The following is a 14,970-nucleotide window of genomic DNA, read 5'->3' as shown; positions in this document are numbered from 1 at the left end:
CAACAATATATAATTTTATTAATAAAAAAAATTATTTTATCCTCTCTCCTCTAATTAAAATTCATTTAAATTTTTCTCAACTCCCTTGTATAACTACACGTAAAGAATAAAAAATAATAAAAATAATAAATTTTAAATAAAATATTAAAAGTTGATAGTTAATGATGAGCAAGATGTAAGTATTTTAAAAAAGTTAATAACTAAAAAAAAAAAAAAAAGATATTTTGAATAAATTTAACTAAACTTTTACCAAGCTGTATTAAGGAAAAACACTAAACCTTACTTGTACGGTATTTTGGGGATTTTCTTAATACGACCGTACAAGTAGGGTTTAGGGTTTTTCCTATATATATTTATGATGTAACCATGAATCATTAAGAGTAAAAATACAGCCGTCTCTCTGTGGACGTAGGTAAAATTGTTGAACCATGTTAAATCTATGTTATCTGTGTTTCGACTCTCTCTTAATCTTTCTCTCTTTTCGATCCTATATTATTCATCAATTATTGTGCACGGTAACAACAATTTACTACTTAAATTACTAGATCAACAAAATTTCTGACTATTGCTATATGTTTTTCTAAGTGCTTTTATGTGCAAGTATTGGAAAAACAACAGTTCAAATAAATTTAAAAAAGAAAAAGAAAAAGGTACCTGATATTTGGAATTTTGAGCATAACTGTATGCTCCATCTCCTCCATTCATTGGATATGATTCAGGAAATTCATCATTCCTTTTATCCTCCATCGATCTGTACTACTCTCCCACAAAGCTTAGTGATGTCTCTTACAGTTTTGAGCCAAGATGCCTGCAGATAGGGATTTATATATATAGGCACCACCGCACCATGCAAGATCAAAGAATCTACGTTTTTCTAGCTAAGTGCTTTTACATGCAAGTGGCAGACTTACACTCAAGTAGCTGTCATTCAATCTTTTCTCAACCACTTTCTTGCCTGATGGTTTTTGGCAAGCATTGCAAGTTGAGCACCTTTCGTTTTCGCTTTATTTTTCACTCAAGTACCTGTAATGATCTCTGAACTATGCACAAAATAGTGGCAGGCGGCGCCCAGTGGGCAGCCAGCCTAACCAAGTATCTTCTGGAGTAGATAGTGAAATTACCAAATCAAAGGAGGCAGTGTTTTGATATTAAACGCTTGCGTGCAAAAATGGCATTAAGAGAGTTATCTCTATCTCTTAATTTCTAGTTTTCTAGTGTAGTGACTCGTGAGGCACTTAGACGGTGGCTATTGACCGTATCCCTCTAGTAGTGTGTTTTACTGTTGCCCGGGGAAGAAAATTCTGGATATTTCACATACAACGATATTTACTTATAGTTTTAATAAAAATAAAAATAAAAATAATATAAAAATAATATTAGAGTAGTGTTGTTTGATAGAATTTTATTCGTTCTCAACCAATAAAAGATTGTCACGATTTCTATTGGTTGTCAATTTTATTTGTTGAAGATTTTATTTATTATGATTTTATTTTCGTGTAATGACTTCATTTCTTGATTTCTTGTCGTTGAGTTAATTTGGTAGGGCCCACCTATATCTCATTTTCTTTCTTGGATAAGTTTTGTGATGCTTTAGTCTAACTTGGTTTTGAATACCATGCCGACTTGGAGTCCTTATTTTAGCTACAACACAATTCGGTTCTTATTTGATTTTGTACCTCTTTGCAACAGACTTCAAGCTTTTGTAAAATGAGTGTTGCATAGCGTGAAGAAAGCACCGAGAATTGAGAGTTTTCAGTCATCTCCATCTTTTATTACGCTCTTTTCTGTTTCTTCGGGAATCCTAAGTTTGTTTTGTCACAAGCAGCCAATGACCATTGCATTTGTTAAAAATCTATTTTTCTTATAGTGGTTCGTGCCATTGCGCTGCGCACTTACAATGCTCCCGAAATTAATTAACTCAGTGCACCTTTTCAAACCTATTTATCAAGTAAATAAGCTCCAAGGGATCTAAGACCCTCATTAGAGAGCAAACAACATAATATTGAATCACTTATATAATAAAATAGCATCTTTATACCACATCAAAAATAATCGTAATTTTTTTTTTTTTAGAGCAAAAAAGGTAGAAAGGGTGACCAACTGTAACTACTCTACCTGTGCATTACCATAATAGCACTTACCCACTGGTGCTACTATTGCCTCTTACTAGTGTGAGGCATTAGAAGTTTCTCCAAACTCTTCTCCTAGCCTATTTCCACGATCCCTAGGTGGACATGCATGCATCACTTGAAACAACTCAACAAATTGATCAAAAAATTGTTGTTGCCTATCAGTTTAAAATATATTCTGATACCATTTGGAATTGACAAGGATAAAAATCATTTGAGATTAATGAAGATTAGATTATTCTAAAAAATTTGATTAGAATTATATTAGATTTAAATCACTTTATAAATAGAGTCTGTTGTATTGTAAACTGATCAATGAAAGATGTAGTAAAAAAGGCTTTAGCTTGTTGACAGCCAAACCACCTTAATTTTCTCTATTTTTCAATATGTAAGGTTTTAGAATAGAGAAATGCTAAACATCTCAATTTTTTGTTCCAAAAGTTGATTCACAAATGATGTGTCACCGTTTCATGAGTTGGTGATACATTTCCCAAAATAATAAATTTAATGAGATGGTGACACATCATTTGGAAACCAACTTTTGAAAAGAAAATTTGAGATGTGTAGTACATCTCTTTAGAATATATATGACTTGGTTTATATATATATATATATAAGCAAAGTAATAGGGTTGGTCCTATTTCATGCAAAAGATCGAGCAGGATAGACAATAAACTCGTAATGCCTTTTATTAAGCAATAATATAGTTTATACTCAACCAGTACAAACTTATTTAATCAAAGTATAGCAACACCAAGCTCACAGACCACCGACAAGTAATTAAGGAGATGATAGTAATAACACTCTAAATGGTTTAGTTTGCAAGCCAAGTCTAATAATTTGGCTTGCGTTTCAAAACGACACAAAGTACCAATGTATTTTTGTTCTTATCCACGATGTCATTTCTCAAATGCTTAGAATAGCGATAAAACGCCTCATCCACCATGTCATTTCCAAAATGCTCTTCAAATACTCCTTCGAGTGCAGCTCTGAGGGTCAAAGTAAGCGCTTGGACGCTTATTGGGATATCTAGCCCTTCAATGCTCTCAATGCTGAAAAGTCTGTTTCTTTCATAGATTGCCCTTGACTCTTTAAGAGATGGGAAATAAAGGGGCACATTAATAGAGTCCACTTTTGCTTCACTAACTAATCTCTGCAATCAACATCATCTATAAATTAGCCATAATCTTTCTTCTTTCATTGTTTGTCATTTTCAAGACATACACGGCAGGATGTTGGATCGAAAATAAAAAATAAAAAAATAGGGGTTTTTTAGTTGGAGTAATGTTATTTAATAGACTCTCATACAACTGGAAAAACGTAACAATGAAAATCAACCTGTTATGGGTCTTTTCATATTAAGCTAGCGGTATTAGTTTTATGTATTAGGTTTATATTATGTTAGCATAAGTTGAGTAACCCTAGCCATATTAGGGTTATGATATTATTTTAATAAGGGTCTCTGATGATTCAGTCATACCTCTTTTATATAATTTAACGAATCATCTATTTAAATGGGGTTATGCTATGAATAAATGTATTAAAAGAATTAATCTCAAACCTTGTGTTCGAAATGTCTAAGTTCCCTTAAAATCTAAGGTCAGGTTCCCTTTTTATAACTTAATTTATCATGTTACGAACTTAGCACAACCTTTAATTTTTTTTTTTTTTTTTTTTTTTTTGGAACTTCACTTAACCCTTTAAACTTTCATCCCTTTTTACAATCACCTATTTAAAGTTCAAAAACTCCAAATTTAATGTATCAAACTTTAAAAAGTTTGCAATGTCACCATTTTCATTAGGGTTTTGGGTTAAATCACATGGCAAATGGGTGAAATGGCCTTTATACCATTGTAAAATTGATAAAATTACAAAACTATCTTAATTAATTTTTTTTTTTACCAAAAAAAAAAAAAGAACCATAGGTTTTTGGGGACTTTTCAAGGCCCCCATTAAGATTTTTTTTTTAAAAAAAATAATCCTAACAATGGACATGATATTTTTAACTTTTTAAAGTTGAATACACTAAATTAAGATTTTTTGAACTTTAGGGGCGGGATGATTGCAAAAGCAATGAAAGCTCAGGGAACTTAAGTGGAGTTTTCCTCCTTTTTTTTTTTTTTTTCTTTTATTTACAAAAAATTATTTTAAGGTTGATTTCCACGGCCACGTTGGTATCAAAGTAAGCCACCAAACTCTTACTTAGGTCTCTATCTACTTAATGCAATGTAAGTTCTCTTACCATTTTTACCATGTCCATCAGGCAACATCCCAGAAGGTCTATCTGTGAGCCAATGGTGGTGTCAGAAGAGTAAATGACTTCGGGGACAGCAGCAATGAGAAGCACCATCAACCCTCCAACTACAAGCTCTTCAGCTCTTGCACACAGGAAGGACTCCATGTCCATGGCATGTTGAGTTGCATAGGCCTCGACAACTTCCTTTGGAGCATTTGTGTAATGTATCCTTCCTTTATTCCATGCAGTAGAATGTTTTTCAGTAATCTCTTTAGGCACCTTGGAGAGCCAGTTTATAGAGCTAGAGGAGTGAAAAACGTGAGCAGTGGCTTTGGGAAATAGGCGGCCATAGAAAGAGCCAGGCACCCCAGCGGCGAAGTACTTTCTCTCTGGTGGGAATGACTTGAAGAGAGTGTTGAAGTCATTAGAGGAATGGTCATTAAAGAAAACTTGGAATTCTGGGATCTCATCATGATCTTTTGAAAGCTGGTATTTGTGTTTTATGGCGTCTACAATGTTTTCCACTGCCATAAAGGTGTTGGGTCCTGTAGAACAACCCAAGTCTGCAACAAAAATTGTGTTTGAAGGTGTAGAAGGGGTGTTGATGTCAAATTTCTTTACAATTGCCTCCTTTATCATTTCTTTGGCTGCTTCAACAGATCCTCTCTATAAAATCAGCAAAGCCATTATTTTACAGTTTGATTTAATTTTCATTTTAAACAGTAGAAAAAGAGAACAGGTATGTTGAAGGGTAATTGTAATTATCATGGGTCAATAATAATAATTATTACTTGAATTTTATCTTATTGTTTAAAAAACCACTTCCCAGATTTCAAAAAAATAAAAACCACTCCCTAAGTTTTCACACTCTAAACATTATTCTTTTAGTCAATTTTTTTTTATCCAAATTATTGATGGAGTTCTTATCACGTCAACACGTTGTTATTTGTTAAGTCATTTGCAGTCGCGTAATAAAGTGGAACAGACATGTCATACTCATTACTTCCCATGAAATTATAATAATGTCTTGAAAAAAAAAAAAAAAAAAGCCTTGTGTGGCCTCCTTGGGAAGGACGGTGGGGGTGTGTAGAGAAAAAGAAATAACTAAAATAGAGAGTAGTTGCAATTTCTAACGGCTCTTTTATTGCAGCTCTACACTTATATCACCTCTAGAAGATTTTTTTTTTTCTTTCTTTCTTTCTTTTTCTATTTGTAGAGCTGCAATAAAAGAGCCTATAGAAATTTAATGAATACCATAGAATCATCTGGGGAAATTCAGGTGTTAATCAGCCAAAAGATCCTCTCCATTTTCTTTAAAATGGAAAGGAACCGATTAGGTAAAACAGGATTGTCTAACCGGTTCTTCTCCATTTCCATTCTGTTAATCCGGTATATAAGGAATTAATGCAAGTGGCAGACTGACAGTATTGGAAAAACAACATTGCATTTTTTTTTTTTTAATAAAAATAAATAAATAAATAAAAATAAGACCTGATATTTGGAATTTTGAGCATAGCTGTAAGCTCCTACTCCTCCATTCATCGGATATGATTCAGGAAATTCATTATTCTTTTTATCCTCCAGGGCTGCCCGCAAGCCACAGTGGCGCCGCGTGGGGAGCACGCTCGCCGGCAGGAATGGGCGGAGGGTGGAGGAAGAACCGGCGGCAAGAGTGGTGAAGAGATGCATGATTGAAAAAGGACGTGGGAATGTGAAAGGGTAGAAAGGTTTCTGTGTAGTCTTAAGCCAAGGTGGCCACTGATTTATGCAAGATCAAGGTACGTAAACTCATAAGTGTCTAAATTATTCATAAATAATAATAATAATAATTAATCGCAGGAGTTGAAAATTCAGGAGTACCTTTCGTTATCCAACTTCGTCGACTTCTGAAAGCCATGACTTTAATCCTTCCTCTTAGACGTGCAAGCTAGTCACGTTTGAGACTAATTAATAAGGAGTGGATCTCCATAGATTTTTCAGTCCTAGCTATCTAATCCAACAAATTATTTCCTTGCTAAATTAATTGTAAGAGTTCTACCCCTAATCCTGATGGAACCCAACAACAGAGAACAAAAATATGCTAGATATAATAGCTCCTTTCGGGTAGGAGAGACCACAAATACTCCAATTGGGGCTGGAGATAAACCACAAATAAGCTTTAGCTTAATAATTCTCAATGCCTTGTTCTTTACAAAGACCTCTTATTTATACTACTTAATAACCGACTACTGTAAGACTTACTTGTAAACGTAAAACTAGTCCTAATTGTAGAAGTAAAACTATTACGTCTAGACTTAGGATTACTACTACAAAGTAAAGTAGAATTAGGACTCTAGCTACTGCACACCGACTTCCTGTATGTTGACACCTTGGGCTGCTATCTCCTCTTGCTTATCCACGTAACCCCTTGCTCCTTGCTTAGCTGTATCATTCTCTTGCTTATCCACGTAACCCCTTGCTCCTTGCTTAGCTGTATCATTCTCAAGGGCCAAGTATTTTGGGTTGGGCTGATGAGCCCTCTTGGTTCGACGTGGCAATGTTGAGCTACTATCAAATCCACTCTATTGTTCCTCTATAAAGGGTATGGTTGACTATTATTTTTTACAATACAATATATTTCCTCCCGCAATGTAGCCCTTATATCTTTTTCTGTGTTTTATTTGGAGACGTCATAAAAATTAAAATGACATTTTTGTCTCTCCTTTTATAACTAATTGGACTGAAATGGAGAGGATCCGCTTCAGTTTTATTTCTAGTTGGTTTACATCAATTAGTTCTTTTCATGAATAAATAAACGGTTTGTTAATTGTCACCGAAAATAATACAGCCTGATCCGATTAGTTCAAAGTGACGCTCTCAAAAGTGTTAGTTTAGAATTACTATTGTGCTTTAGAAAAGCTTATTAACCCATGCACTTTTGTTCTCCTACAACAACATCACAACATCTTTGTTTCTCTTTTGTATAAACCTTTTGGTCCACCATAAATTTTTTATTTGGATCTAGACCTCACAACTACCTCTTAATCATACCGGAGTTGATCAGTTAAAATGGGTTTTTTTTTTTTTTTTTTTTGATACCCACAACGTCTACTATAGGCCGCTACAACCAGTTTTGCTGACAGCATTTCTAATTATTTTCTATCCCTTCAAAACTCTAGAGTTGTAGCTGGATCACTGTTAAGATTGGATTTTCTTTTTGATTTTTGCATTATGACTTCAGTCATTTTCTGTTTTTGTGACTTGTACTGTTGTTTAATAATAATAATAATAATAATAATAATTGATTCCTGATTGATAGATCTTGTTCTCATGTAATTTATTGTTTTAATACATAAATGCATGATGAAAACGTCACACAATAATTTAAAACCAATTTTTAAAGAAAAGTCTTAAAATACAGCATTTGTCATTGGTACGTTAACCACTTATCTCAGTATAGCAATGAGTCATTCTATTTTAAATGTGCTGACGAGATTTGGATTTCCATGGCCCAATTCATGAGCATTTATTTATTTATTTAAGTATGGGCATGCATTTAAAACCGAAGTATCCACGGTTTTAAATGCATGCTCATACTTAATGATGATGATGATGATAGTGATGGTGGTGGTTTTAGTTTGGGCATGGGTACTTCATCTTATTTAAATGCATAGACTATTGAGTCATCATCCCTCACAATTTTGACTATTGATGTGATTTTATATTCCCTATGCCCAAACTTTTTATTTTTCCAAGATGATGGATGCAAGGAAGAGCTGTCAAAACTTTTTTTTTTTTTTTCTCCAATAAATAATTAAATCCGTTATGGATCACGGCTCATGAAGCGAAAAGTTACTAGTTCAAATTTCCCTCTCCCTCTTCTCTTGTAGTAGTGTTGTACATGTCACAAAAATAAAATTAAAAAAAAAAAAAAACGTTTGGCAACACTCCTCTTTTTATTTTATTTTTATTTCTCGAAAAAGAAGTCGAACGTCCTTTGTTCTCTATTACCAAACAACCTTTTTTTTTCACTTTTTCTTATAAAAAAATTCAAATCTTATTTCTCTTATTACTATTCAAACAAAACATTGACAACAAAATTCTTTATCAAACGGGCTTTCTTTTTTAAGTTTTTTTTTTTTTTTTTTTTTAATCCAAAATCTGGCCGCGACTTTTCTTAGAGATATTTTGGCTTTTCTTCAAGTTGGGTGAGATTGAACAAATGAAGAAAAAAAGAGGAAAAGCTAAGCTTTCATTGAGTCGGAATAAGTGAAAATGACAAGCCAACTTCCTTTTAAGAACAAGTTACAAGTGGTTTAGCAGTTTCAAGAAAATGTTAATGTGATTGGACACGTATTAAGGCGTGCATTAGACTCTCCACAATAAAAAAATCACTCACTATTTTCACTCATTCTAAAAAAGGAGACCTGATTGGGAGTACGCGGCGTGCATAGCACGCCGTGAAGGAAAAAGTTTTTTTTTAATATTTTAATACCAAAAAAAAAAAAAAATTTGCACTAGCGTGCATAGCACGCCGTGTGCTATTTTGTTTTACCCCTAAAAAAGTCAACATTGTTTCAAAACTATTACCAAACATTTTTCTTCACTTTTCTCTTACAAAAAATTCAAATTTTATTTTACTTTTATATCACATCAATAACTTCTTATTACTATTCAAACAAAAAGCTCACAACAAAACAACTTATTAAACACGCCCCACCGTAGAAGGATCCTCTCCATTTCATTTCCGGAATCCATTTAGTTAAAACAAGAAAGCATTTTTGTCCAAAACCATTTAGTTAAAACAAGAGGGCATTTTTGTCCAAAAAATATTTTGGACAAAACTGCCCTCTTGTTTTAATTAAATAGATCTCCTCCATTTCATTTGAAATGAAGAGAATCTAGGTCCCCTATTATTACCCAACAGCTTTGACATAAAATGTTTTATGCTGAAAAAATATTTTCAGCAAAAATAATTTCAACTAAAAACATTTTTCCATGTTTGGCTCATATGGATAATCAGCAACAGCGTCTAGCGACTTCTTGAAAAATGATTTTGCTAAAATGTTTTCCAACAAAAACATATTTTATGTCAAAACAAACAGAGCCTTAATATAATCTATTAGCAGAGTAGAACACCAGAAAATTACATGATGAAGCTTTATGAAATCGTAGAAGGTTTTTGAAATGAATATTTGGCAAATTCAAAATCATACAGTGGCATCCCAGGGTACCCACACAGTGACACAAGTAATTAATATGCATCTATTTGCAACTCCAACATAATGTACTTCTTTGTGTACTCCATTCTCGTATGTGACTTGGGGGCAAAAACGCATCTCACATTTTACTTTTTCCTGTTTTTCCCTATACTATTTACAAAAATGATACAGCACAAATCAATAGGGCAAACAAAAACTCAGCAAAGTCACTTGATCTAACTATTCATGGTTTATGTTGTGCATAGATTGATGTACGGATTGCGTGGCGAGGAGGCAGGGCTTTCCCATTCACAAGAGCTTGTTCCAAGAAATCGACACGGATTGATTTGAACTGGTAGTGCTGTTTCAATATAAATGGAAACAAAATAGAAAGATAGAAATCAGAGTGGTTTCATTATTTAACTTGGGTACATCAATAGAAGGAATAAGCAAATTTTGTAGTTATTTACAAAGTTAGATAATACAACATTTCACGAAACGGGTTGAATTGAAGCAAGTTAGTTTTCATATCCGTTAATCAAAATGCAAAAATATCTAAAATATTGTAAAAGAAAGTACCTTTTCCTTCCAAGAAAAATCAATGAAACGATAACAAGGTTCCAATAGGGTTAGCTGATCGCCTTCTTTGATCTGTGAGGACAAGGTTCAGTTCCAATATTAGCTTAAAATGGAAAGCAGGAAACATCTGTTTGCAAAATATATGCAAGGTTTATGATGTAGGGAGAGCATGGCTCTGATACCAACTGATGCAGGGAGATGTATAGGATGAAAGGATTGTGCTTTAAAAACAAAATGTTGATTAATTATGTTGATTCGTGCTTGAATATCGAAACATGGTTGAGGATATCAATACTTGTTGATTCCTAAGACTACCAAGAGTTGTAAAAACACAAAGAGAGCTCTCTCTGAAATTTTATTAAAAACCAACGAACTCCATAATGAAATAAGGTTCACTGCATGCCTTTGTACAGGTGCAAATTCTAATCCTAAAAGTCACTTTTTAAATTCTATCCTGGAATTATTAGGAAAACCAAAAAAATACAAAAATCATAATTGATAAGAGCAAGTAAGGACTAATCCTAATGGACAAACGTTTCCAAGTATTATAAGTTGATTAACAAAAAACCATTTATTGAACCACACAAGCACCCAAGTGCGCCAATAAAAAGACACATGAGCATTTACACTCATGGAATTTAAAAAGTACAGATATCTTCCTTCAGCAGAACAGCCTTAAAACCGTGAACAATTTATTATACAAAAAGAAAATTATCATAACAATAATGAAAATACCATTCTTTTACCTTTTTGTTGCTATTAAAAGACAACTCTGGGATGGCGTAGAGAACAATTCCACATTATTCTTAACTTTTACACAGGTGAATTTCACCAGAATAGCGATGGAACACAAAAGTTGATTGAATGGTGAATTAAGCAACTATATATTTGGAAAGGAGTGGCAGTCTTCTGTAATGTTTCCTCTTATTAGATGATTTACTTTCTTTCTAGGTTTTAGTTTCCATCTTTAGGCAATTTTGCTGATATTATAAGAACACATTCATTGTATTGAAGAAACAGTTTTTTTTTAAAAAAAAATGAAATATTGAATAATAGTGAAAGTTTTGGTTTCCTTTGCTTTTCTAAGCTATTTGTTAGCTTGTTAAGTTTCTAGAATTGAAGTCGTCAAACTTCTTTACTTTTTCCTATCGCTTCCGCCAGTTACCCTATTGAGTTAGTATATATATTCCCAATGTTGTTATTTATTTCTATAATTATCACTATCAGTCTTATGACTCTTACTATTTTTAGGATTAGTTGTAGCAGTGGCAGCGGTAGTCCTAGTACTAAAGTTTACTGGGCATTAATGCCAGTGCAAGTCATTTCCCATACCAAAAATCATGGTTTCCTCAGACTCAAATTCTTCTAATACAGGAAATGAACTTCAGATAATTAAATAAATAACTAAACAAAACGATAGACAAAAGAAGAAGAAATCTGTAGAAGACAAAAAGAAGCTTTCCACATGGTTACGCAGGAGAAACCAGCCAGATAACAGTGTGCTTCAAGCCTCTATCCCCCCACCCTCCACAAAAACAAAACAAAAACAAAAACAAAACAAAACCCCAAAGAGAAAAAAGGCAGAAACGACGATATATACATTTGAAGTTAAGAGATTACCGCGTCATTGTGTATACCATACACCGATAGAACGAAGCATATTTGATTTGAATCACATACCAGATAGTATCTGCAAAAATAAAAATAAATTTGTGGAGAGAGTTTGACTTATCAAACACATGACAACTCAAAATTTTACAGTTTTATGAAAAGCAAAGAACTTTTTTTTATTATAATCTACACATCAATAAAAGCGAAAGAGATTATAACACAAGCATAGCTTACATTCACATGAAATAAATTTAAACATCCACATAAACGAACTGAGATAGCGTCAACAGGAGAAGACTTACAGGGGAGCGACACTCTCATGCTTAATGAAGAATAGCACTTTTCCAACTACTGCTACTGCTTTGTTTAGACCCACTGACAGAAGATCTATAGTGGCTCTTTTGTATGAGGAATTCACTTTCAGAAGAAGATGCAGACAAAGTAACAAAAATAAATAAATCAGGCTCACGCAGATCCACAATGAACCAAAACTTAATACATGGAGGAGTCAGATTATTACAATTAACAGCATCCAGTAATGACACTAAAGATGCTAGTCGTTTAGCTCTAGCATGCCCCTGAAAAGAAAAATCTTGTTAAGAACTGTCTGCAACTTTATAAAGGATATTTGAAAGATCTTAACAAGGACTTCAGAATGACAATATGTTGTTAGAAATGAAAGTATAGACTTAACCATCTTCTGACTAGTTTACTGCTGCTTTTAATACTAATCTATGGCAAGAAAACTGACAACATCATGCATATGCTTCTAAATTTCTTCCCATAGCCCCATAAGCAAATGGTCTGAACAATTCTCTCGTCCAGAACAACCAACCCCCTCCCCCCGCCAGGCAGTGGATGCAAGGTCGTGTTATCACACTATGGGGATCTCTTATGGGGGTGATGAGAAGGGTTTTCTAGATTTCTTGACTTTAGTCGATAAGGGGCAGCATCAAGAGATTCCAGTCTCCGCTTCCAAACCAAAGGGGAGTAGGGAGCATAAAAATTTAGAGTGCTCAATCAACTTTGATGCTAAGGGAGTTGGTTCTAGCCGGGGAAAAGGCAAGAGGGCTCTTGCTGTGTTGTAATGTAGCCCAGTGTTTTTTGCGGGTTTTGGGTTTCTATTGTGAGGCTCATGGTGTTTATTCTGTCTTTTGGGTTTTGTGGGTGTCTTCTTTGTTTTTTGGTTTTTCTGTTTTGGTATCCTTTGTATACTTAGGGGCGCTTTGCGCTTTTTTTAATGATATTTCTTTGGGAGATTGCCCATAAATAAAATAAAAATAAAAAATAAAAAAACCTTTTGCAGGAACCCTGGGAGTGAAGCAAAATTTAATAACAAAACAAATGCCCCAAACCACCCAAAATACTGGATTTATATAAATGCTAATTTGCCAATCACTGCATTTACAAATAGTTACATTACCTTCAACATATTCTCCAACTTGTCAAGAAGGTTAACCAGCTTTTGAACCTCATCTGTGGCATTGAGACCAGGATCCTTTAAAGCAGCAGCTTCAAATCCACTAAGGGCCCTCTCATAGTTCTCTAGATATTTGTTTACCTGAAAACAGAAAATCCATCAGATAATTGTACAGTTGTACGGAACATGAGTGATTGATCAGTGACTAGCTAGCTACAAGATGCTTATATTCTTCATGTTTTTGTTGCTGTTAGTTGATGCAGAATGAGACGGGCATGGAGGACAATTAGGTTACAAAATGGTTCACACTAAGGCAAGCCACTTGGGTGCTTGATGAGCACAAAGCTTATAAGGATCCTCCATCAGAAAACTAAGGATCTCCATCAATATTTCATCTCCAATTTGCTGTCCTACATCAGCTTGATCAGAGATCCACCCTACATCTAAAATAACTCTTTTTGCTCCAATCTGTTAAATACCCTGCAGCATCTTATTATCACTATTATTCTTTTCTCTATAGTTCTTATCACAACTCTGTTGCCCACCCAAAAAGCTGCATTAACCCACCCATCCCTCAAAACAATCTCTCAAATACAACCACCAAATCCCTGCATTCCTTCTGAGTTCCAATGTAAAAAAAGTAGGCTGTGATTGTCCTCACAAAACTGGAGATCCTAGTTCTTTATCCCATCCTCAGAGACGGCCGTCTCTCAAACTGAATCAAGATCATCATGAACTGGTGATCTTCCAACAGCCTATACATCAAAAAAGGAGGTTCAACATTTATTTTGGTCATAACTTATCTATTTCTCTTTTCTTTTCCTTTTTGGGAGAGAGAGAGAAAGAGAGAAGCTGCAACTTACAGTGGCACAATTAAAATAAAGGTCTGGATTGGACTTCATTCTTTCATCTTTCTCCTGATATATTATCAAGAATTAGTTCTTCCACACTGAACAGGCAAAATTTACAAAACAAGAAATGAAAAAAAATAAAAAAATAAAAACCCTTCTATAAACAGAGTATGAGAGAAAATTCAACATGCTTAGCAACCCATAAGCATGACAAAACCATCGATGGTCCAGAAAATGCCTAGAAACTGTTCCTACTCAGCAGACTTACAGCATTTTGGTATGCTTTCAATGACTGCAGAAGTTTGCTATGATCCCAAGCTCCAGTCACAAAAAAACTTGTAAGACACGCATTTCCTAGGTTGTCTGTAAATACAATGAAATCATATTAGAGGATATAGAAACAGAAGCAAATGGAATGAACAAGGATTCAGTAAGATTTTCAAGAAAATATGAAAACTAGAAGTAAAAATAGCAGCCTCATTGTAAATGAGACATCATACTTATTATTGAATCACATGGAATAGTAATATATATCCATGTGCAGCATGAAGAGAAACCAGTCAGGTTATCAACTATGCTCAAATGAAGTAAGCCAGAAAAAGACTACCAAGAATCAATTGTAAATCATATTTTTTAGCCAGTATATGTTGGAGAGCATATTGCAATATGCCACATGTATATCACATTTGAAGAGCTTTATATTGTGCCATCAAATTTTTGAAAAAGCCTTACACCAGGAATTCCCATCCTTGACATCCAAAGTAATAGCTTCCCTGCCATGTTGAATGCTTTCCTCCACAAGTTTTGCCTCATTCTCAGTTCCTACAAAACAGGAAATTTTGGCAAGCATAATGATGTCTATATATCAAAGGCCAAAATAAAATCCTTGTCTTACTACCAAACATAGTGTACATTACTTCTTTCCCTTTTTGGTGGGAGGAGTGTGCGTTTATGCTCTACTAAC

At 34.0% G+C, this 14,970-nt stretch overlaps 2 protein-coding genes across 2 annotated transcripts in view; both read right to left on the bottom strand.

Moving 5' to 3' along the window:
• Positions 1-6,559, bottom strand: part of LOC132178211 (uncharacterized) — an 8,697-nt gene extending 2,138 nt beyond the window's left edge. Inside the window, exons 1-5 of the mRNA XM_059590659.1 lie at positions 6,226-6,559; positions 5,857-6,123; positions 4,372-5,031; positions 2,968-3,282; positions 655-756 (exon numbers count right to left, since the gene is read on the bottom strand). Coding sequence (XP_059446642.1) covers positions 655-756; positions 2,968-3,282; positions 4,372-5,031; positions 5,857-6,054 — 1,275 coding nt within the window. The 5' untranslated portion in view covers positions 6,055-6,123; positions 6,226-6,559. The remainder of the gene's footprint in view (positions 1-654; positions 757-2,967; positions 3,283-4,371; positions 5,032-5,856; positions 6,124-6,225) is intronic.
• A 2,954-nt stretch (positions 6,560-9,513) lies between these two features.
• Positions 9,514-14,970, bottom strand: part of LOC132178120 (uncharacterized) — a 10,277-nt gene continuing 4,820 nt past the window's right edge. The window contains exons 5-13 of the mRNA XM_059590574.1: positions 14,739-14,828; positions 14,275-14,369; positions 14,019-14,072; positions 13,159-13,296; positions 12,256-12,313; positions 12,038-12,152; positions 11,745-11,814; positions 10,125-10,196; positions 9,514-9,906 (exon numbers count right to left, since the gene is read on the bottom strand). Of these exons, the coding sequence (XP_059446557.1) occupies positions 9,790-9,906; positions 10,125-10,196; positions 11,745-11,814; positions 12,038-12,152; positions 12,256-12,313; positions 13,159-13,296; positions 14,019-14,072; positions 14,275-14,369; positions 14,739-14,828 (809 nt within the window). The 3' untranslated portion in view covers positions 9,514-9,789. The remainder of the gene's footprint in view (positions 9,907-10,124; positions 10,197-11,744; positions 11,815-12,037; positions 12,153-12,255; positions 12,314-13,158; positions 13,297-14,018; positions 14,073-14,274; positions 14,370-14,738; positions 14,829-14,970) is intronic.

This window comes from Corylus avellana, chromosome ca4, assembly GCF_901000735.1.
Source record: "Corylus avellana chromosome ca4, CavTom2PMs-1.0".
Lineage (NCBI taxonomy): Eukaryota > Viridiplantae > Streptophyta > Magnoliopsida > Fagales > Betulaceae > Corylus > Corylus avellana.
Note: the sequence above shows the minus strand (reverse complement) of the source record. Positions and strands in the feature narration are given on the sequence as shown.